Raw genomic sequence first — 26,042 nt, forward strand, 5'->3', positions numbered from 1 at the left:
TTGAATTTCTACTGGTTTGATGGTAACTAGTATTATATTGTAACTTTGTTACACTAGTTTTGTCCACCACTTGAACCGTTACATATATATGACTGGTTCTACGTTGTAGCTGACTGACTGACTACTACAAAAAATAAAAAGTGACTAGTACATGGAAAGTTTACAGTTTTTCAAAAGCAGTAGATTACATATTTACAAATAGTTTGTATAAGATGTTGCCGAAGTCGGTTTTTTAGTACAACTGAACTTTGTTTATTCCTATAAAATTCCTATTCGCTCAGCCTCCATAACTTCTATGGGGCTGCACAGCATTAAGTTGTCGGCAATGCTAGAGTTAATATATATAACAGGAGTACATTGTATTAATTAATAATCTGGTGTTGCAGAGTTTTATTTGGTCCATCGCTTGGTGACATTGCCTTTCTAATTGGTTGCATAATACTGATAAAAAAGTTGTATATTGTCCACTTTAGTTATTCGTTCTCTCTCAATAATCGCACTGGCCATTTAATAGTGTTTTGAATTCCGGATAGTTGCTCAATTAACGAAATCTTTAGATCGTAAATTGTATATCATTATTTCATCATTTTATAAAGTATTTCAAACACTGTATATTTGATACTGGTTAACTCGTTTATATTATTCCTTTTCCATAAAGACGTATCAACGATGCAGTTACGAATCATGAATTACTGTGTCTTGATAAGGCAATTTCAAATAGTCATGTATTATGTCACTTAAATTCGAACAATAATCTTCACTTGAAAAATCAGCTTGTTCATTTTAATAATCAAAATATTATACTCAATATTTTTTCAAAAGAAAACCAATGCTCACTAATATATCACTATATAGATCTAATTGAAGAGATAACCGTATTGAAGAGAAAGCAAATTGATTTATTGAAGTTATTTTGTCATGAAATGAATAATACAGTGTCAATGAATGATACGAAAAATGATTTTCAGTATAAAGTTCCTATCAAAGAAATTATCCAGCATTTTGTAATGTATAAGAGTTCTTCAAATTAAAATAATTGAAGGTTAGTTTAAACAATTACCTTGTTTTACGTAAATGTTTTGCATATGTTTATGTAGATAGAGATTTATTTAGATAGGTGGCGATCCTTTGAAAATCAGAGAACACCGGACAATTACATTATTTCTAGTTTAAAACTTTTCTATAATATAAAATCAGTCTCCAATCACTACTGTATGTGTTTGCGATGGATTTCTCAAAAGCTCTAGTTGAATATATGTGATCGGTAAATTTAAGCTAGAGAATTCGAGAATGAAAACCATTGAATACTAACTCAGTGTTTTTCAAGGCTAAAAATTCACTGTAAGATCCAAAGGCCTGTGTTTAATTTTTCACGGTGCTGTTGATCTGCACTGCTGAGAAATCCTGTTTTATGACGAAACAGCTATCCAGTGGCTCCTTGGTTATTTGGTAGTTGTTAAACCAAGGTAAGCTGGTGATATATTACTTTAAAGACAATGAAATTAGCAGTGAAACGATGTCTTACAAATGAGATTAGTTAAAGAACACTTTACATGAAAAATCGCCTGAAGTTAGAGATGAAAGCTGACGAGTACCTACTCAGTGATTCTAAACGCATGGTGTTCATCTGATATTATATTTTTAACGGGGTCACTGCTGTGGACCTTTCGAAAATCTAAAACAAGTACGAAGTAGCTGTCAACTGTTCTAACGTCAGTAGTTCTATAACTGATATGTTAGTCCATGACTTGAATCATCAAAAAGTTTTTTCATATTAATAGTTATACATAAATATATATAATATTTGCTCCTAGCATTTAAATAAGAAAAGAAGATAATGTATTTTGTTTGTTTTATGACCAACCTAACTACTTAGTATATTCAGTCAGTCGGTTACAAATAATCTAACACTTGACACATATATTTATCAGTATAATTTGACACACTGTATTAGTACAAGGAGACAAAACTACCAAAATTGATCGCCGAGTATTGAGAGCAGTAACAGTATAAGACAGTAAAAGTAAATAATACGGTTCAATGAGTGTGGAAGAATTCATGAAACAGGAAATACAAAATAGTTTTTGAACTCAAGAATATTAAGGAAGGAAAAGAGTTTGTAACTTTATTCTGTTTGCTTTTAATATTCAAACATGAAAAAACGAGAATGTATTCTGTTTTACGATCAACCTAACTATTCACTTTAACATTTTGGGTAGAAACCTTTAATTAATTAATTTCAATTTCTTACCACTAAAAGAAATTAACTGGTCTAATTGACTGAAAAGTTAACCTTACCTTTTAATGATATTTCATTCTAAGTTTCAAAGGGTTTTATTGGTGTTATGTCCTTAGCTTACACGATTACTGCGAATAAGATTACCAAATTTAGATACGAGAACTTTTACGAACAACAAATGACGCATACACCTGAACGTACATCCTGGAGTCCCGACTGGTCCTTTTTCCTGCTTGTTAAGTCCAGAATACAAATCTCAGCCCCTGAGATGTGAATCATGTATTCCAAACATACCGGGTTTATATGCAAGCCAAACAGATCACATCACACCATAAAATAGAAAATAACATCTTTGATGGATCTTATAAGTTTCCTTGCTAAGTTATAAACACGGTGGGGATGATAAATTGTCTTCATTTCATTTCACACAGTAGTCATTAAGAAAAAACATTCATTTAATTTATCATATTGTATTAAGAGCAAATATCAAAGCAAGCTATTCTAACTGAGAGGAATTGTGAGAGATTCTAATGTCCAGTGATCATGAGAAGTAGATACAATACTGAACAAAATAATTTACATTTTGAGACATGTGAAATTTTGTATAAATATAGAGATCATTTAAGGCTTTTCTCCTCCAGTTAAGTGGATAGATTTCCACTTCAGTACTGTACTAGGCATTGTTTCAATATTAATATGTCCCATCAGAGGCATGTATCCTTTTTATGTCCAGCGTCAAATTTACTATTCTTTGATAGTTTGTTTCAAAGGTGTATTAATATAACTAAAATAGAAATAACTGAAAATGCTTTTTTTTTCATTTCAGCCATGTCATATGCTGTGTAATTGTAAATTTGAGTCAGGCTAAAATTTACGTGTATGGAATTGATAACAATATCTGTTACGTCATTAAACATAAACTTTCTATGTCTTTACCGTTAAACATAACATTTTACGAAAATTTTTCTCTTAATGTACAGTTTCGTTGTTATGTGATTTTCAAATTGTTTTAAAAACATATGACGGACAACAAAAATAAAAAATTACTTTCTACATGGAAGCATGAATAGTTCTGAAATTTCTTTCTTTTAACACATACTATTGATTTATAGTCAGTAACATAATGTAAAGCAAATAAAAAAAACGTTGGGGAGAAAATTTCCGTAGTTAAGATAAAACTCGATGCATAGTAAAAAAATACTGCTTTAGAGTATTTTATTCATAAATAAACTTCATCAAAAATGATTTATCTTGATTGATTTTACCTGTGAGGTCTCATAAAGGATAACAATGACTAAAGTTTGAGCACTTTATACCAAGCATTATACATTAGGCAGATGAAAGTAATCAATAGTAAATCTTAAGTGACGACTCATTTCCAATGCATAGCAGAATGTCTAACTGCCTCTCTAGCCAAGAATTCTCTGTGTACATTATACATCATTTCAATGAGGAAATATCTTATTATTGAAAACTAATCTCTCTGACGATTTTAAGTAACATGCTAAGACCAAAGCCATCCTATTTTGAATGTAAATTTCTGTAACATAATCCTGTTAGCTTGAATCCAAAAACGTACTTAGTGTAGTATTCAGACACTAAAAATGACATTTATAAGGGTTTCAAGGAACACTTTTCAAATAAAAATTCAAAAGTAAGGGATAAATCCATTGCCAAGATCTAAAATATAAATATTTCGTCAAACTATTATGACTTCCATTTTTACAACTTGGATTAACTGACTGATAATAATTGAACTGACGGATTCACTAGTACAAATGGTTTACGAATTGAATAAACATAATTATTCATTTTGATCCTGATTTACTAAAGAAGTTAGTATTTCCATTGAACTGTTGAAATCGATTATAAGAGCTATGAATAGTCGACAGCATGATCATATATTTTTATACAAAGCATTCTAAAGACACAGAGTGCCATTAGTTTTTATTTCCTATGTATATTCATTAACCATAATGTAGAATGTAAAGTCGTTCAAATCATCTTTATCAAATGATAATAATATTATGTTGAACGAATTTGTTCCAGTGTACACTTGGTGCAAGAATTTGTATGTAATTCAATCGGTTCAGTTAAACATTTACATTAATATGGGCTTGTTATGCTCATGCATTCTTTTGATGAACGTATTCTAGACGCTGAAGAAATATTATTTAAGTACAAATGTTTTATTTCATGCTTGTAACATGTTTGATTTGATTGATCTTTTGATGTTCTTTTACATTTACACTTCTTAAAGTAAGCTATAAATTTATTTACAATTGAATTTGGTAGCCAAAAACTGCATAAAATAATCTGTATACCAATCAGTGTAAGAAATGCAAATATAGCTGGGACAAGTAAAAATTTATATTCTTCCCAGTCTATTGTTTGTTCTTTGATAATAAAAGTATGATTTCTGTATGTGATTGAAGTTTCTAAAACTAGTTTGGTTTTTGAATGGTACTGTAACGTTTTATTTACAATGGACACAGCTACAAAATAAATAATGAAGAAGGACAATAATAAATTTGTTAGTTTTGTTTATGTACAAAGAAATTAATTTTGGTAAATAAACATATAGCTCTTTATGATATGGTTTATCTCATTACATTCTCTCAGATTCTTCCAAATTTTTATCACTATTCGAAACATATATGTTTAACTAGGTCTCACGGTATCTGTTATGTCTAGAATTTAGATTCTTATTATACTGCATACAATTAGAGCACTCGAAAGCTAGAACCCTTCAAGTTGCAAATGAGAAGGCAGAAGACAAGTGAAAGAAATGCTATTCCAAACAGTGTTAAATATGGTATAAAACTATCAAGCATTTATAGTTTTTAGTAAAAATGAAATCATCATTATAGTTATCCGATCCGCACACAGGGGGTTATTAGCATTTGTCCAATAAGTAAGCTACACATAGAGATTCTCGAATATTCTTTCAAAAGATGGTTGGGTGGAATATCGTCGTCTCTATCTGAGCTTCTTAGATCATTCCCGAGTTCACCCGTAAGTCGTCCTCGCGTTATCAATATACTGAATGCTATTATACGAGTACATATTTTAATCAAGTATTTTGTAATTATCATAAAAATCTTATTTCAATATTTTAGATGTATCAAAAAGACTACTCATTCGTTCATATTTTTACATGTTATACGATACTGTGTGTTGTACATTGAAAGTATAAACAAACAATTTGTTAGTTAGTTATAAACTCTATCTGTAGTTTCCCAGTTGAGTTCATGATCTTATTTAGATTGAAGTGTTTGAGGAGAAAGTTTTTCATGTCAAGATGGTTGCAATAAAGATGTCTTATAGTAATAGTAGCAGGGTCGAATTTGTTAAGTCTCTTTGGAAATATTAATTATGAAGTGAACATCATGGCTTCATCAATTAATCATTTTCAGTAGCACGTGTTTACTGACAGCAGTTATACAACTACCATTAGATATTACTGATGTAAACTCCAAGGATATGTTCATATATATTGATCTGTGCAAAATCAACTTTGTTACATAAAAAATCATTCTCAAGAACTTATAAGCGCAGATTAAATATTGTGATATCTTGTTTGTTGTCATAAAATCATGGGAAATTCGACCTGGCACATTATTTAGGTGGTTTGATCTCGTATAGAGTTGAGTTGTTTGCACAAATTGATTAACGAATACCAACAGACTGGTAATCGCACGAGTACCTCACGAGTAACGTCTTACAACGAGTGTTGCACATATGTTTAACGAATTCTAATTAACATCCGAACTTATTCAATAAAGCAATAAGTTGTGTAGATTAATGGTCGTATTGGAATTCAGTCGTTTGAATTCAATCGACAATAAGAAATAAGTATTGACGATATTATTTCATCCTCAGTGATATACGTCGAATATACCGAAACTTTACTTATAATCATTTATTCTACTAACATAGACTAAAAAGACTCAACTGTATAAATTAAATGATTTCATATATATATATATATATATAACTTGACTAACTTTTTTTAGACCTTACTTTCCATTTAAGCTAAAGTGTAGCCATGAGATAATCCTTAAGAGTTTGTAAACGCAAAGTTTCCGGTGATAGCATTTTCTTTAGTTCATTGAATAAATTTCTCTTTTAAAAAACTACTAATTTTTGGACCTACATTCAGTCTATGAAGAAAGATATAACCCCAACTAAATTAATAAAATCTATGTTTATAGTGTTAATGTGTTCACTAGTGACTGAATTTTACAGTCACTCCAAAATATTGTAAACTGAGAAGCAACGGGATAGTGCATTTACTTATGTTGATTATGAGACATGTATCATCTGTTACAATCGATGAAGGTTTCATAATATTGAGAGTAGATTAAAGTTAGAAATATGAGGCACTATATGCTAACCATTTAGTGATATAGTGATATCACCATGATGAAATTGTTGGTATTCACTTCTAAAAAGTAACATACCACAATCAAAATAATGTGGGCTGCCTCGTGATTCCCAACGTTCATGATTCAAGTTGAAAACTGTTAAGTAACATCATAAAATAATTGTTTGGTACGTATTTGTATACAGTAATAACTTTAAATGATAATACAAGGTTGAATGGAATTACAACCCATAATTAATACCTTAATAATTATTATCAATTCAACTTACATTTGTTTTGACCAATTAATTGAGTTTCTGATATAAACGACTTTAAAATATCAGAAACAAGAGAATTATTTTTATCATTCATAGAATTCTTTGCTAACTTGAAGCTTAATCGGATGTTATTTTTCTGACATGTAAATGAATGAGCTATGGAAAAAAGATATATATTACGTTTAAGAACAAAGATAATTGGGTTGTTCAGGAAAAAAAACAATTGTATTACGTAAAAAAGAAAGCTTTTTGTAATTAAAATATGTTAGATAACGATATAAATTCCTTAGAAATGTTACTTTTTTATTCTATCCAGTATTTTCATATATTTCCCTCTATTAGGTTTTTGATTGAGATCATGAACCGATTGATGTTAATGATCTCCACAACCCCTATACTAGTAATTAACATGTGCTATTTAGTGACTAGCTTCGTGGGGGAATTCTCGGAGTTATAGTGAGAAGCCGTGACCAGTGGAGCCAATCCATTTCGGGTAGAGACAGGTATCTACCACAGTACAATGAAAGAAGGTCGCGCAATTTCGTGGATTGGTTGATGTTAGACACTATCACCATTAGATGTCGGCTCAGTGGTCCAGTAGGTTAAGCGCTCGCGCGCGAGACCGACGGCCCTGGGTTTGAATCCCGCCAGTAGGACTGTGGATACGCACTGCTGAGGAGTCCCACGATAGGACGAAATGTCCGTCCAGTGTATCCAGGTTTCCAAAGGTGGTCTAACATCAATCGGTTCATAATCTCAATAAAAAACATAATGTTTATTTATTGTAGTCGTGGTGCATGAATATATCTCCACTAATGACATCATAGTCTATTGGCATTATAAGGTTTTTTAAATATAAACTTTCATATTATAACTAAATTAAATTTTGAAAACCGAGAACAATTAAATGTCTTTTAAAAGTATAAATCAACTAAAGCAAAATTTACAGGATTTATGCTTAAGTATTTAAGAATATTAATTTTGATAACTAAAAGGAAATTGTGAATTAGGTTAAATTGAATGTAGTTAGAATATTAAATTATTTTAAGATGAATAAGTTTGAATTCAAATGAACTGTGACTTTGTCTCAGAAGATTGACAATATTGCAAGATATGCAAAGCTAATAGTATTGCTTGTTGAAACTTAGTATAAAAGATAAATTTATATTTAATCAATATATTGTAGAAAATCAGTCGTGGTTTAAAGATTCACTTAGATAATGTTTCGCAATAGTCAATTTAGATATATCTAAAGTAAAAATGATATATCCCGACAAGAATAATGAATGTTAACTGTTGGGATCTATTTATGGAATAATACTATAGATATATATTTATTGTGTAATTGTTAAGTAACTAAACTATGCATATTCATGTTCCTCTTACTATAAGCTTTATTTTGACTCATAGACTATTATTATACGATTTACCATTCTTCAGTTGTGTCCAGTCTATTATATACAGTCTTCCGCATTCATAGGCACTTCTGGTTAGATATTGTACAAATGTTATTTACTGTTTTATGGTGTGATGTAATGTGTTTGGCTTGTATATAAATTCAGTATGTTTGAAACACATGATTCATATCTCAGAGGCTGAGATTGATGTTCTGGAATCAACTGGCAGTGCTAGGCAGGCCCAATCAAGAATCTAGACTGCTAGTACGGGTTTATGCGTCATTGATCCGTTCGACAAGTCACTGTTCTCTAATTGGCGGTATCATTACGTTATAACAGAAAATGATATTTTTTCAGTAAATGTTACCAGAACCATTCTATAATCTCGAAAGGAATCATCTCAAATTACTTGCAGTAAGCTTCTACATAGACTATATTATCGTGAATACAAAAATGCATCGCTGTCATAACTTAGTAATTCAGAAATTAACTTAAGTAAACTATAAATAACAACTTTCGTCTAGATTTAAACGAATAGTTTCACAATATTTGGGCGCCGAGTTCATTTGAGACATTAAAAAGAAGAATATATTTGTAAAATCTCAGCGAATGAATTTTAAGTAAATCCAACGTTTCGCCTGGCAATCTGGTCCAAATTATTCGATAATTTTGTTGTTTGATTATATTTTCCTTGAAAAAGCTTGGACCAGATTGCCAGGCGAAACGTTGGATTTACTTAAAATTCATTCGCTGAGATTTTACAAATATATTCTTCTTTTTAATGTCTTAAGTAAACTATATTACTTGTCAGTAGTTATTGTTAAATTAAAGAATATTCATGGCTCGCATTTAAGAAGGGGCTCGTTTTTATTAGTCGATATTATTAGTATTGATTCACCAACTTTAAAACTCATTTATTTTTCTAGGTAAATACAAAATGTTTGTTGGCGAATTCCTGAAATGAAATGAAATTGTGCAATAATAGATTTGTACATAACTTGATTAAAGCAGAAGTAAAATCTATGTAAAAGTAATGATACGCGATTCAATCTAAAATTAATTAATACCTCTTCAAACGATGTATTACATTCTCCACGAGTCATTTAACCAATAAAATCAATAAAAGAAATATAATCTATCATTTCATATTAGTTTTATATGAAATACATTATCGATTAAATAATAATAATAAAAAGAGAACAGTTTGTCCCTACCTATAAAGTGTACAGGTATATTGTAATCAAAACTAGGAAGTGATGTGATCTCTGGGAATCGACTAACTTTAAGTACAAATTCATTTAATGATTTATTACTAAAACAATCTAAAAGTTTGATAACTTTTATTGATATTGTTTTATTGCATTTCATTTTTACTCGTGAATCATTTGTCTAAAGAAAAAGAAATAGAAATAAAACATTGAACGAGTTAATAAATTAAATGTTATTTTGATTCATAAAAACTCTAAATACATATTGTTTGAGTAATTGATAAATAGAAGGAAATTGTATTACAGGAAATTCGATATTATGAAACGTTTTCGACCTTGTGACCAATATTGAGTGGTAATTCTTTTTGCTCTAATGAAAAGCTTTAGAGTTCAACCACGTCAAAATAGATCTTCAGCTCTTCCTAGTTTTTAAGAATTATTTGACTAATGTCAATTTATAATGTAAACCATGATGTTCAACAATTTTTTCAAACCTCACTGTATTCATAATATAAATTGGTTGAATTTTATGATAGTTCAATTGTATTAATGACATTCTAAAGCGATAAAAGTATTTGAACTGCATTCTACTCACCTAATAAAGTTCAACATTCAAATCGAATAGATTTTGAAGGATTAAACTATTAATTCATCAACTGAATACATGAAAATCATATTTATAATTGAAGTTACTATATAAAATAAACTTTTTTTTGAAGAAAAGTTTTATAATTTCAATAGTTGGGATCATGAGTCAATTGAAGCTAGATCATCATGGAAAACCTGGAAGCACTGGACTATATAAATATATACATGAATGATTAAAGATAGAAATTAACATCTACGAAAACATGATCAAAGGTTATTCATTTATGTTCATTTCAATACTTTCCTGATAAAATGATATGCAACTTGTGAGAAACGAATGTTGTGAATGTTTAATATTCACTTCGCATTTTTGTTTAAATTCATATAAATTGTATTGAATTAATTAGGTACTACAACTATTATTTCAATATCACGTGAATGTATATAGAGCATAATGGATACTGAATTTTCCTATCTTGGGTTTCATAACTGTAGAACGATTTAAAGAGTGATAGATGGAAAGGGGAGTTCAATAAGTTATACAGAATGGTTTTGTAAGAACTCAATGCAGAATATCCTAAGTATCTCTTAAGATACTATAGCCGTATAATTGGAGTTTTTGTTTGTCTGAGTTATTAATCATTGATTCTTTGAATGAGTAAGATCGTGTCAATGAATTTGAGATTAAAAACAACTAAACTGATATACGATAATGTTAATCATTCATCCAGTATTGCACTCATTTATTATGCTGTACATAAAGTAATCATGATGTGATATTAAGAAGTTCTGTTTAGATAATTTTTCTCTAAAAATGTATAAGAGGACCTTACCTGACGTTCAACAAAACTACTCTTGTTTTAAGTGTTGAATAAACAATTATAAAACATCAGATGAAATTGACTCATTGAATTATGCCTGATATACCCTGCTTGGGTTTTGTAATGAATGAATTTCCTTAACTGTATGACAAACTTTATATGCATAAAAAACCTTAAGGAATTTCAGTAGTTATTTGTTTTAAAATTTGTTATTCTGAAGTATTACAATTGTAAGTTTATTGTGAATTACTGAATAGATATACCAACATGACAGTAAAGACCACCAAACAATTGATGATTGTTCACTTTCATACATATTAAAGGTTTTAATTTGACGTAAAACGAGTCAACTGAGTAATCACCTCGTTAGTCATTCGTTTTAATTTAAGCGGCGAGACTATAGTTTATGGACGAATCAATAACGTATAAGATAACAATTCTCGGATTTTTCACTCATCCATTTGGATAAATAGAGTTTTGGCATTATGGCTGATGCCAGTTCGTGATGAAAATCCGAAATCTAATTCCTAAGCTTAATCATCAACTGTAAATTGTAATTCTAATTCATTACACAGGTTCATAAACCCTCCTGATTGTTAAGCGAACACTCTCAAGGTCAGTCTAACATCCCTCAAAGATCGTCTATGAATTATAGTCTCATTGTTTAAGCTGTTCTATATTTCAGACAAGTGTCTTACAATTATCACACTTATGAAAGTTTTTCTTACTATTTGTATTACTTCAAGGTTTACTCAGTTATCAGCAAAGTACTTTAAGAAAATTTGCTTAGCAAATTGGAAAATCTGTTTGCTTAATCATCAGTGTATATGTTACAGAGTACGCAATGATGACAACATGATCACACGATAGCTCTTTAAAAAAACAGGAAATCACCAGTAAAATCTATTGCTGGTATTAACTATACACTCTCGATTAGTATATAATATCAGCATAGCTAAATGAGATTTCTTTTGACCAGATGAGACTTGATATTCAACTATTATTTTGCTTGATTAAGTAACTTGAATAATTTCGTAACAACTTTCAATAATAGAATATTACTATGAAGCTTACAACTTTCAATCAATTTTTTATTAAAATTAAATCGTGGCGATTAATATTTTGACTGTTCCAGACTAAAATATCCCCATATTTTGAGTGAGGTAGTTTCCCTTCTGATCCATTCTGCAAAAAAGCATTACAATGTCATTATTTCCTGATGGTTTATCTAAACACCTGGTAGGGTTTTGTAAACAAGTTGAAACTAATTATATCTTCTTTTTCCTGTCGAAAGTCAAAATAATGGTAATTTTATTCATTTACTACATTTTATATTGCTATTTTATTGTTTCAGTTCAATTACTTCCTGTAATAAACTTTTTAAAAAAACATTGAATAAGAGTAAGTCATTTGATTACGAACTTAGCGAAAATATATTCCGATTTATATCTTTTTATATTATTTCAATGTAAAATCACCCTATATAATTTAACAACCAAAAATGCAGTCATAAGAATATACAGTTTCTGAAAAATAATAATCCTGGTTATCATTATCATTATCATTATTACGAATACATTAATTTGACATTATACTACTTCTTTCATCGACACAATTTCAATGAAGACGTGATCATTTCAAATAAACTAAGCATTGGGTAGAAAGCTATAAACAACGTTAAACAATAACACCGTTGGATGCCGGCTCATTGGTTTAGATGTTAAGCGTTCGCGCGCAATATCGATAGGTCCTGAGTTTCAGTCCTATGAGTGGGATCGTGGATGTACACTGCTGAAACGGCTGTCCAGTGCTTCCAAGTTTTCCATGGTGGTCCAGCTTTAGTTGACTCATCAAGTTAGCTATTAAAAATAATATATTTGTGATATCTCATTCGATAGAAGAATTAAATTTTCTGACGTTTCGCGACTCAGTGTAAGCCACTTCTTCGAGGAATAAATAGCCAAATTATATTAACCGAAGTTTGAATAATACAAAGGAACGAAGCAAGAATATTAAGTGCGATCAGTTCTACGAGATTATTAGGTGGTTGCTTTGTGAACCTAAGATGTCCTTTGGATTGAATCAAGATATTGCTAGATGACTCTTCAATATAGGATGTGTCGATTGTGATAGACTCCAAATGAAATCGGCAATACCAGTTCATGCCATTTTCAACAAACACCAAATCGATATTAAAAACAACAAAATAATACAAAAAGGCTTTTCCAACTACAAAGAAAGGCGAGTAACTGAAGCTTTCCATATAGTGCTTAATCCTACTGTCCTTGATAGAAAAAAGGCCTCACTACCCATCTGACTTGAACTACGTATCCAAGCTGCCAAGTCTGATTCTATTCACATTTTACACTATCATCGTAAAGACAAATTAAACTCTATCCTTTCTCACCACAAATGTCCCAATTTTTCATCCTTTACCATACATACGCACACACGCATAAATTTCCAAACATATCTTATATAAATCATCTTGGCTGGAATGACATGACATTGATTTAGTCAGACCTGTTTTTGATTGATCGCATTTAATATTCTTGCTTCGTTCCTTTGTATTATTCAAACTTCGGTTAATATAATTTGGTTATTTATTCTTTGAAGAAGTGACTTAAACTGAAACACGAAACGTCAGAAAATTTAATTCTTCTATTCAATGGGATATCACAATTATATTATTTTGATCTATTTAATTAGAACTGCTTATTTCGTATGAAAGGAATATTTTACATTACATATGAGATGGTGGAGAAGATTTGTAGCTCAGGTGGATGATTTTGATGGAGTTTTGTTCTCTGAGCTGGATGGACCAAACCATCCAGCTCAGAGAACAAAACTCCATCAAAAACATTACATATCCAATTTAGTGCAACCGTAAAAGAATGTAGGGATAAATAAGATGTCAAACGCCAATATTTTACCTTTATGTTTTATATTTTATCTTAATTACATCGCTTCAGCAGTGAGGCATAATCGTAGAAACGGTTCTTTATTATCATTTTCTTTAAAACATATTTTTCTATCGTATTACTTCAGAACTGTAAACCAGATATTTAGTTAACTTAGAGTATGCAATCATTTCCTTTTTAAACTATACTCAGCAATATACGCATATTAATATTTGAAAGTGTAGATTTTGAATGGTTTCCAGGTCATGTGTTATTCTCAACATCATCATCACTCTTCTGATACTAGTTATATAAACGTTCATTTTAGAGTAATTTGAAAAATAGAGGTGTTTGCCATTTGATGGATTGTTTGAAAATGAAGTTGAAATTCTTACATAAATCAATTACTTAAGAAAATAAACCTTATTTCTTTTTTTAGAGATGATCATTTTAAATTATTTGTGGTACAAGTACGCTTTTGTGGAACATTAAAATTAATTCATTCTAACGTTATATTTAAATATAAGTGTGATTTGTACTATGTTACTCTATCATGTAATTCACAAACGGCTAGACTTTATAAAAATAGTTAGGGAAAATGAAATTCCCCAGTTAGTTACAATTGATCGATCACTGGGTGGTGATCATTGCCATGGATGTCAGGTCGTTCTTAGTGTAGATCGAATCCTATAGACCAAGTTGCAATGTGGCCATCAGTCTAGTTGACTCGACATTGCGTGCATTATGTTGAGATAAGATGACGGTTATTGGTAGTAAATAGGAAACTCTGGATAGCTTAGTGGCAACGTCTCTGTGAAGCTGGGTGACACGGGATCGAACCCGTCAGGGAGCATCAGTTCCCTCAAGGTTACATGTACACCGTGCTAACGAGTACCAAGTAGCACTCAACCCAGATCCAGGGTTTCTTGTTGACTACCTCCAACCACCGTCTTATCCCCATTTAGTTTACTACAAAAATTTTACTTGATTTTTATATAGGAAATAATTGATCACAACATTTTTCACAAGTTGTTCAGAGTTGGTTTATAACTGTCAAAAGAAGCATTAAACCCTTTTTGGCTTAAATCTCATCATCATAAATTTATTCACACTTAAAAGTACTATTAATAAAGATTTGAATTATACTGTTATTGGTATTAAGTATTAAATTTGATTAGCCTTTGTTGGGATATATCCACTCATTTCCATTATTTATTTATCATTATTTGGTAAGAATGTGATTACGTGTATTCAGTTGGATGATTTTTATTTATCTTAGCCCGTTGAATTCCATTAACTAAGTTCATACACAGATTCAGTCGGAATGTTTTAGCTAGTTCCTAATATCTGTTCGTCTAAGGTTTTTCAAGCTCGATGTCTTCATTATTTCGTTATTTATCAAATTAATGAAGCTATTATAACACTGGGGACTGTTACGTATAAATATTATATCAATAAGCAGTGCGGTGATTAAGAATGCTTACAGAAATCCCCGAAGTAAATTCACTGGACGAGTGATTTTCTGAAACTGTTCAGATAATTAAAACAAAACAGTTGTTTGGATACACAGGTTAGCGAGGCACTGAAGAAACCTTTGTATGATAAATAAACTCAATATCTCATACACTTAATAGTACCCTATACTCTTGTTAAGCAAAAACTTGAAGTTAATACAGAAATTTATGATTAGTGATTAAATAAATTAGTTCATGGCTGTGGTTCCCATATCCACTCAGAAGTCATATTCGTTTAGTTATCTTGGAGCTGGATAATTGAGCTATCAATTCTGTCAACTCAGTCACTTTAGAACTTTGTCAAATCAGACGATTACTTAGTACACCATTCGCTTTTCTTTTTGAATGCACAATCAGTCATGAAACAATAATAAATTTCACTTCTCCTCTGAGTTTATTGTGCAGATAAAGTGATTTACATATCATTTCACATAGTGTATTATTTTCATTGAGATATGATTTTAAGTGTGTAAAAATTGTTCTACTTTTACTAGGACAAAAAGACTCATGATTTCGATTTCAATCTCTAACTATAATAATCTATATCTTACTGTTTTTTCTTAAGTATCAACAACTAGACTTACCCAGTAAAGATTTCTTACATGTGTTCGATTTGGTGAACAAATAAAAATCAAATTATCTCCCTCATTGACATACAATTCATCAGGATTTTCTTGAAATCTATATGAAGTAAAACAATAGTATTTAAAGAAAGAATAAAATAAAGTGGTATCTGAAGTGTTTCTCAAAGTGTTAAAGTAGAGAAAATATTTTAATTAAGAAACCAGTATTTATTTATATTGGAACGTCCGTTTTTTATTTTGCAACAAATACTCAATAGGAAAATTTAATTATTTTCTTTTAGCTACTGCTTGGTTGTGAAAAGATATTTATACGTTGGAAGATATCAATGTCCCAATATTTTGTGTTAAGTTTGTTTTTGTTGATACCATTCAAGCGCATTAGTTTTAAAAGTGGTAAGTTTATGAAAATGTGAATAACTTAATGTTGATAAACTTACTGTAGTAGATCTTATGCATTTCAGTTAGATATTTATTCAAATGAAAAGCATGTTTGATAAACTGAAAATCTCAAAAGTTTGTGAACATTTATCTCACTCAGAAGGGGGTTTCGCGGGGATTTTAATAATTTAATAGTTGAATTCACGAGTCAATCGAAGCTAGAGCACCATAGAAAACCTGGAAGCACTGAACAGCCGTTTCTTCCTAATATTATTTATTATTATTATTATTATTATTATTAAAAGCTTTATTCAACATTATATTTTTTGGTACAATATAGAATTCTCAGCATAAAGTATTTCAACAAGTTTCCTTTTCTTATATCTTGATTGATTGTGATGATAAATTTTGAATGATGACTAGCTAGATGTTAGGAGTTCGGTAATCCACATTTGATTTATGTTCATTCGTTTCAATGCATATTGCCAGCCACCATGATGTCGCTGATTGTACCTTTTTGTAACCCGTACAGCGAAAGGTTGTGAAATTTTCATAAACGCTCCTGAATAGATTGTGAGCACAACAGACATAATGATGTGCTAAAACAAACAAGAAAACAGATAACTTGATGAAATATCTAGATCGGAGGAACAAGTAGTCCAGATATTCAAGCAGGCCGCCACCGATGTCGGACTTCTCAGCGAAGCGCATCCATAATTCCGCTCGCGGGACTCGAATTCAGGACCTATTGGTCTCGTGCGCAAGTGCTTAACCTTTAGATCAGTAGGTCCTGGGTTCAAGTCTCGCAAGCGGGATCGTGTATGCGCCTCGCTGAGGAGCCCGATATTAGGACGAAACGGCCGTCCAGTACTCCCAGGTTTTCCACGGCGGACTAGCTTTAATTGACTCATAAATTCGGCTATCAAACAATTTATGTATTAGAAACCGATAAAGTATGAAAAACAAGTTGCACTTATTTTAATTACGATTTCATAAACTTTATTTCGACATTATTAGGGAAATCATTTGAACAAGATGATTATAAACAAAATAAATTTCCTACTATATATTAATTAGCATCGCTTGTTTTAGTAGTAACCCGATTTAAACTTTTATAGAATTTGCTGACAGCATGTTTAATTTCATACATAATTGGTAGATGCAGACTACTTGGTTGGGGTCCGCGTGACTTTCGTAACCAATGGTTGGAGACTCTTGGTGACATGGCTCAGAATCGATCACAATGGCGTCGGTGTATACACTCTCTGTCTTCCCTTAAACTAAGAGATTAAAATCACTTCATATCTTTCTTTCTACGAACCAATTCTTTCTTCTTGTACTATATCTCTATATGCAATCTTTCTCTTATATATTACCACCTTTGGCCTAACCACTGCTATGAATCCGGTGTTCATCTTGTTGTGCTGATGCGGTATGGCAACCTGGACCGGTGCACATATGTGCCTGGTCCTACGTAGTAGCTGACTGACTGACTGCCATACATAATTCTACTGAAAGTATAATTTTAAACATTTAGAATTTGAAATGGTGAATAGTGCTAATAAAGCAAACTGGCGCAACATTTTGAAATAGTTACCAAATGTTTTAACATACTATGTTACTTGGAAAATTAGTAGTAATGCTCTATAAAATAAAAGATCAAATTAAATTAATTCTAAAGTATCTTTACATCTAAACGTCTCACTTGAAGTACTTCTACTGATTGACTTGATGTTTATTGTCATTTAATAAGAAAGGTGGATTGTTTACACCGGTTTACTAGGGATATATGTTAATGTTTACTATATTCTAGGAGCTTCAGTGCTGAAATGAGACTAGCTATTATGAAGCATATTAGGAAATAAGTATTACACCAAACAAATATATGGCTTTAGTAACCAGAGATCTTTGGTGTTATTAGCTTTGCATGCGTTTAGACAGTCTGTTTTAGATGCATTTTTTCTGTGAACTACCTGTACACAAGCCTGAATGACCGGAGTAGATAAAATGCTATTGCATAAAAATGTTTTGATGTATCTTAAAAGATAATTATTGGGGTTTATGATGAGTAGTTTATAGGTGAGAATATAAATAGAGCATTGCTATTAAATTATTAAGCTTTTTTATATTATAAATAAAATTAATGAATTTGTAATATCCCAATGAGTAGAAAATTAGATTTTCTGACCCAACGCTCAATTTATTCGAAATCGTCAAATCAAACCTTGGTAATGATACCTACTTTTTTATATTAGTTACGTAGGATCCCGATGGAACAGTCAAGATGAATTAAACTTTCCTTTATTCCTACTTTAGGGAAACCTTGAAAGTGATCATAGCTGTGACTTTAAATAAATAAAGTTTAATAATGTGGCTTATTCAACTTTCATAATTAGATAGAAGTGTTGGGAGGATGCTATGAACGTGAGTTTCATATTGATTGACAAACAACAGGAAATAGGATACAGTCTTGAAAGAAACGATACCTTGTTTAAGACTGAAACCGACTTAATCTCGTGTCGTATTAAAACAGGTTACCTCTTAGTCAGCAGTAAATAAATGTAGTGATATAAAGTAAATTACATCGCGAAAACGATTCATGAGACAAGACAAAATGATTTTATCAATTTTGATATAACCATATTGTTTGATCATGTTATTTGAAATACTTTTTCTGAATGGCCGAATGTATAATCATGAGATTAGTCTACGGCTTTTATATAATAATGGGATTATTGACTAATCTATGCGTTTAACATGCACAATTCCAACATTTACATTCGACTATGTAAATGTTCAAAATTCAGTTGCTTATGAAAAATTAGAAACTGTCACATTCATTGTTTTTGAATATTGATTGTTTATAGATAGGCTTTATAAGAGCTGATTATTCGTTGTTCTGATTAACAACTTAATTTTCGGTATATTCAGTATTCGTTGAAAACCTTCATACCAGACTGATATATATTATAACTTTTCTCAGTTCAAAATGTTTTCAAAAATACTATTCACACTTTGTATTGTGATGAGTATTAGTTCTTTTTTATCACAAGCATAAACATGAAACATACATTTGTTGTTACTATTCAGTGGTTGATATGTGACTAGCTGATAGTTGTGAAATAATGTTTAACTCCTGAATGTTTGTACTTGAATATTGTCAATATTTAGTAACATAAGGGCTTCATACTACATTACATTAATGAATGCAAATCAAATTGATCCATTTAAATTTATAAAATATTTTTCATTTTATTATTATTCTACGACGTACAATGCTTTTCTGTTTTACAGAAAGAACACTGATAAACTGCGTCAATTAATATTAGCAAAATAAAGGTTAATCAATATTTTGAAGCTAAAGGTTTAATTTCCCAAAGGGCCCAGAGGTGGGGACATTTTTATACAATGAAGAACTACTTCATTAATATCTCAACTTATTGTTTAAAATAACCATATAAATAATCAAGTAACACAACTTTTGTTATTTTCCTCAATTCGTAATAAATATTCAAATAAAATTTGATTTTTAAGTGAATAAATATTAAATCATTTTGGCAGTCTTGTTGCTTGCATAGATATATAATAAGTATCAATTAAATCAATCAAAATTATGGTATATACTTCGGGGAGGAGGGGGGGGACGGAAAGCTAAAAATGTATAAGCTTTGATAATATTTATTTGTAAGTTAGTACTTAACTATAGTTTTAAAATTGGTATATATATAGGAATTAAATATAGTAAGTTTGAATAACTCTATTTTTAGATTTTGATAAGAATTGTCGTCTAATTTGAAATAGACATTTCCAGTTGTTGTTTTCTTTTAAGGATAACTTCAAATAACCATGTTTATATAAATCACGATGTATGACATTTAATTAAATATGATTTTTATACTTTCATTAACAGTAGTGAACCAGAGAAAATTAATATCTTAATAGATAGAAGTATTTCTGTGTAGAACAGAACTTATGACTGTCTATAACCGTTCAGAATTGTTGTACGGGAAATAATCCACTGCTTCTTATTTTATAAAATGTTTTATTTAGTTAAAGGAAATCGAATTGTATATGCAAAATTATTGTTTCAGTTTTCATTCCTACTTTAGGTTTGTACACATATAGTTTTCTTGGTGAGACTATGATTTATAGACAACCTTTGAGCGATGCCAAAGTGACCTTGAGAGTGTCAATCTACTTCATAGGACTAAATGAAGGTTATAAAGAATTTCGATGAGTAAAGATAATGATTTACAGTTGATTGTAAGGGTTAGAATTTAGATTTGTGGTTTTTATTACGAACTGATATCAGCTAAAGTGCTAAGACGCTATTTGGACGAATGGGTGAGTGTATTCCGGGTCAAAATCCAAAACCTGTTATCCTGAACCTGATCGGTTCGTCCGTAAATTATAGTCTCGCCGTTTCCTTCATTCATATATTAAGTAGATAAGTAGATAACATATAACTGTCCATTATTTTGAAGGACTTCAGTATTATTAGTACTTATTAACTTAAACGTCGTAGGTTTCAACATGAAAACTATTTATTGTAAAATCAAATAAATAAATCTTGTTCGTATTTAAGGCTTGTGTAATTTGTACTGCATAAAAACTATGCAACCATCTACATTGAGCGTGTGGTTACTTGATAATTTCTGAATGCACAAAGAAAACATTGATATTACACAATGATGTATCAGATTTAAAATATCTGGAATTGAATCTTATCTGTTAATCATTAAAATGAAGCTTTCATTAGAGTTCAAGTTTTTGGAATTGATGCACAACACAGAACAATGAATTCTAAATTTTTAAGTTGTTACCACTAGGGTACCTGTTTTATACTAATGATGTCTATTTTTTATTCACACTGAATTAAGAGATGAAATTGTACCTAATTTAGAAAATGTTTCGCTTAGTTTTGTTTATAACCTACACATTGAAGTGCGTTGTTAGACTTAATCCCACGAACCATGTGTATTATACTTCAAGGAATCGAAGTACCAACAATTAAGTTGAAACAGCTAATAGGTTTTAAATCGCAGATGTAGATGATATTCTAACCATTATATAAGGGATGGGTTTAATATCACTTGATTAAGGCAAGAAAAAATTATCCAACAACTTAACTTGTAACTTGGGTGGTAATACCAGAATATTATTCATTGTAAATAAACTCTAAACGTTACAATATGGTGAAATATGTTAAATGAGAGTGTATAAACATGCAATAATTAATGTATGTTAATTAATCAATTTTTTTCCATTTGTCTAGCGATTTCATTAATTCAGTTAGAAGCTAACATATTCAATTTAACACTAATTTGACAATATTCAGTTAAAAGTGAGATGTGTCATTTTCAGTTCAGAAAACAGTCAGAAATAGTATTGAATTGTAAGGATTTGTATCCTAAGGACTGAAAATAATCAGTCCTTGTTGGTAAACATGCAACTTGAGCAGGTTGCGTCGATATCGACGATTAGTCAAAAATGTTTATCAAAGTTCGAGGTAGTTTACTCAGGATGCATAAATGTTGATCGGGATTAATTGATTGCCATATTCACCTTCAATAACGAGAAAAATAGGAACGCTAACAAGTAAAATTAACAGTCGCTGCAAAATTTAGCAACTAATTAAACTCGGAATCACAGTGGCTAACGCACTGAAGCTTAAAACCAAAGGTAAAAATTTCGAGTATCTGTGTAAATATCAATACTAGGATGCGGACACAACCAACTGAAAAGTATCACTCAGGAAAATGCTTGAGTTCTAGATTTAATTCCAACATTAACACAAACGGCGTTTGTATTCAACATATAATCGTTGAGTATGCACTGTGATGGTAAAGTGAACTAAGATATTGATATGACTATAATATTGTCGGTATATTACAAGTAATATATGTATATGACATTTGATTGTAGTATATGAACAACTGTTTCATGTCATATGGTATTATTGTTTTATTTAAAATCAATAAATATAATTGTACTTGTTTTTCCAGTTCTATGGTTGAACAAGTTTTTAGTGTTACATATGCAGATGTATACTGTAAAATTAAAAAAATACCAATGATAATATCGTCTAAGCAGTTATATATAGCTAAATATTGTTTCACCTAATTAATTTGTTTTAGAATTATCAATTTTTGATTTGTATACTACTAAGTCATAAGTATTTTTATTATTGTCCCATGGTGTATAAAATTTCCGATTGATTCTCATCAAAATTTGGATAGGTTTCTTTGATGAAATCTATATTAAATGCTAACCTAGATTTGTTGATTGGTTTGAATAAAAATCTTGGGATAATATAATCTATTCATCATCTAAAATCGATGTTCTTCCAAAAAAAATCTTTTGGTAAATAACTTTCAGTTTATATTGATTTTTTTTATAAAATAGGGTGTCATTTACAGAATAGATATACAAATCTTCCGGTCAGTGACTTTTTTTTTACTGAAAAATACTATTTTTGTATATACACTTCATTAAAAAGATTTATTTTAAGCCCATGACTGTTATTCACTTGTCCTCAACTAATTATTACTAATTACATAGTGATAAATATTTTGGCTATTCAGAAAGATGTAAAAAAACTTTATATTGCGGGGAAGTTCTACTTACTGCCTACTCGTGGCGGGGGTGTTGATTACGAAATTGGGAGGACGATAAGTGAATGTTCAGGTTGATGGATATGGAGGATCTACCTAGTGGAGTTGGAAAACTTTGATTCAAAACCAGTGGCGCACATGGACTTCAGGATCCTGAGGTAAAAAATGGCGTATGAACCAATTATTGGATCCTGGCTACCATGGGACTGTATCTCCTAACGTTGCTTCACTGTCTTGTGGATCAGACCTTTAGGTCAAAATCTCCAAGTATGGCCCCCTAAGTATCCGTGCAGTATCAGCTCACACACAAATCAAGTAACTTGTGTGGTGCATATGTATTCACTGCTCCTTCGTACCAATAATAATAATAATAATAATAATAATAATAATTTTTTATTGAAACTTAGTCACTGACATTTCTAAACGTGAAATTAATGAACACTGAAAAAGTATTAAAAATAGACAAACAAAATGTTCATATTAAAACTTACATTGAATTACTAGCATCCCAATAGATTATATGATCTTGATGCTCTGCAAAAGTCAATTTTATTAATATCATAATCAATTTTATTAAACATGTCTTGTACATTTAAAATTTATTAATAATTTCAAATGCATTTATATATGACAGAATGAATAAAAATTAATTTAATTCCATGATTTCTGTAGTAAGTTATATTCAAACTAAAACTATATTTAATATACTACTCATATATTTAAAAAATAACAATACACAATTGATGTGTGATTAGTCAAGTTCTAGGTTATATTTAATTGGCTAAAACGTTAGAGGTTAGTAATAATTAACTAAAATATGATTGGTTGATAAGCTGATTGGACTATTTTATTAATATTATCCAATGATTATTGCGTAATATTTCGTGTTCGCATTTTTTTTTAATATAAAAGGCTTAACCCATAATTGACAATATAAAATATTAAATAAATTCAATTTAATTTATAAGATTAATGGATTGTTACAATGTTATAGGTTTCTACATCAATGTTACGTTTATGAAAGATTTTCGAATTAAATTTTTATGTGTATACTTGTAATAAAGTTAGATGTGTTGCATCACAACTTATTCATCTGTACCATATTAGTATCATCAGTTATTGAACATGAATAATCTAAACAGAAACTGAAGTATTCTGGTAATCTATGGCACAAGTACTTCTATATTTTTGAAATGAATCAATGTACATGAAAAAAAGATAGGCAATTAATCAACTGTGTCTTTAGTTAATGATGAAATTGCTGTTTGATAGACAATAAAAATGTTTATTTAGAAGACGTTATTTTTTAAAGAAGTAGTTTGAAATGTCCGGTAATTTTATTTTGACTATATATAGGACACCTTTCAAGTTGAACAACCTTTTCACTGACTAATTAAAACAATGAATATACATAGTTGTTTATTCAATGTTTAGCTGATTACTGAAGGTAGAATGTTATGCTTTTTCAAACCGTTGTACGATTGAGTGAATATGATTTATGCAGGCGAATCATCTGAAGTAGTGTAAATAATGTAAGCGAGTGAGAATAATTCATATAAAATAGATCTTCCCGAGTTTCTTATCTAAAGAATATCGGAAAGCAAGATAAATTAGTTGATGAGAGACTATATTGTTTGCTATAATGAGATCAAACATATATAGAATAAAATTATTGATTAAAATGTGTTATGTTTAAATGATGATTGAATTATTGTGAATAGGCCGTACGTTAACCGATTGAATTAGATTTTGACTACTTGATTCAAGTCTTTGATATTATATCGAAACAATTTATGAGGTAAACCAATCTAAAGTAACCATGGTTCTACATTTTTTGCCACCAAATTACAACATGTCATATAAATGAATATGTGCATAAACACCATCAAAGTATAATATATTAAATTTTATCTGATATTTAGGTTAAATTGCCATTATCCAGCCCAAAGTGTCGATGAAGTCAAAATCGTACTTTCACAAGCTTTTCAGTAACGAATGATAATTCAGGTACCTTTGTAGTTTTTTTATACGTAAGATATATTTATTACATGTTTCTCCATATTCCCAAAAAAGTATATTCTCAAACAATAGTAATATAAGTTATATTATTGATATAGTGAAAGCAAATCCATAAACAAATAAGATTAATACATTCCTCCAATAGTTACTGATATGATGGAAAGAAAAGTCAATTTCCGAATGATTTACTCATTATGGGTTTTGTTCAAGATCACTTCCGTTTCGATCCAATGTAATGATTACTCAATGTAGTATTTGTTTTCTTTTCTTGTATGATATTTTATTCTGAATAATATACGATATTCTTCTATCCCATTGACATGAACTATGCTCAATATGGGATTTGCTATAACTAAGTATTTTTCGTATATATGATTTCATCCTAATTGTTAATCAAAATGGGTGTACAATCAATATATAAATGAGTGTATTTTCTACTAGAGTTGTTGTCGTCGTCATAGTGTTTTGGGTTAATAAATCACCACTTATACCAGCCTTTGTGTTCTTACTTTCGCGTCGTAAAAACTGCAGAGGTCCCTCGTCCCGAGTATAAGTGATAAGCGTTTCCGACATAACAATCAGCGACGACCAGTTACAAAATGTAGCATTAAAAGAGCTAAGACAATTAGCATTCAAACGACAATTTATAACAGTTACATAGGATTTCAGTCATGAACTTTCAAGTAATGAAAACATGAGTAAGTTTTTATTTCTATCGGTAAATTTATCTGAAGAGATTAACGATTTTCATGTTCCACAGATTTTTAATATTTATATATTAAGTTCTAGGAAATAACACGTAGAATCAGGAAACTCTTTTAAATTTAATGCTAAAATCATCAAGAAATCTTTGTACAAAGTTCTAATCTTGCGGACACGATCGTGGATGCACACTGCTAAGAAGTCTCATACTAAGACAAAATAAAAGTCTAGTGCTTTCAGGTTTTCCATGGTAGTCTATGTCTAATTAAATCATGAATTCAAATATTAAAAAGTAAAAATTGCCCACAATTTATGCACTTGCCATTTAGTTCCTTATTTTACACTTCAAACAGCTTTAGGACTTTTTAAAAGTAGACATTTTTGACTGAATTTTAACTATATTATAAAGTAATTAACTTCAATTTATGTCAGTA

At 30.2% G+C, this 26,042-nt stretch overlaps 2 protein-coding genes across 2 annotated transcripts in view; one reads left to right on the forward strand and one right to left on the reverse strand.

The window, feature by feature from the left end:
* MS3_00006372 (uncharacterized protein) overlaps positions 1-4,500 on the forward strand; it is a 34,383-nt gene extending 29,883 nt beyond the window's left edge. Inside the window, exon 3 of the mRNA XM_051214506.1 lies at positions 659-4,500. Coding sequence (XP_051073578.1) covers positions 659-1,031 — 373 coding nt within the window. The 3' untranslated portion in view covers positions 1,032-4,500. The remainder of the gene's footprint in view (positions 1-658) is intronic.
* On the reverse strand, positions 4,346-23,576 carry MS3_00006383 (uncharacterized protein; the record flags this gene model as incomplete). The annotated part of the gene is made up of 5 exons (XM_012936230.2): positions 23,379-23,576; positions 15,896-15,992; positions 9,495-9,669; positions 6,896-7,039; positions 4,346-4,734 (listed from the first exon to the last, which is right to left on the reverse strand). Exons 1-5 carry the CDS (start codon positions 23,477-23,479, stop codon positions 4,346-4,348), a joined length of 906 nt encoding a protein of 301 aa, XP_012791684.2. The 5' UTR covers positions 23,480-23,576.
* Between the last annotated feature and the right edge of the window lie 2,466 nt (positions 23,577-26,042).

The sequence above is a fragment of the Schistosoma haematobium genome, chromosome 1 (genome assembly GCF_000699445.3).
Source record: "Schistosoma haematobium chromosome 1, whole genome shotgun sequence".
NCBI lineage: Eukaryota > Metazoa > Platyhelminthes > Trematoda > Strigeidida > Schistosomatidae > Schistosoma > Schistosoma haematobium.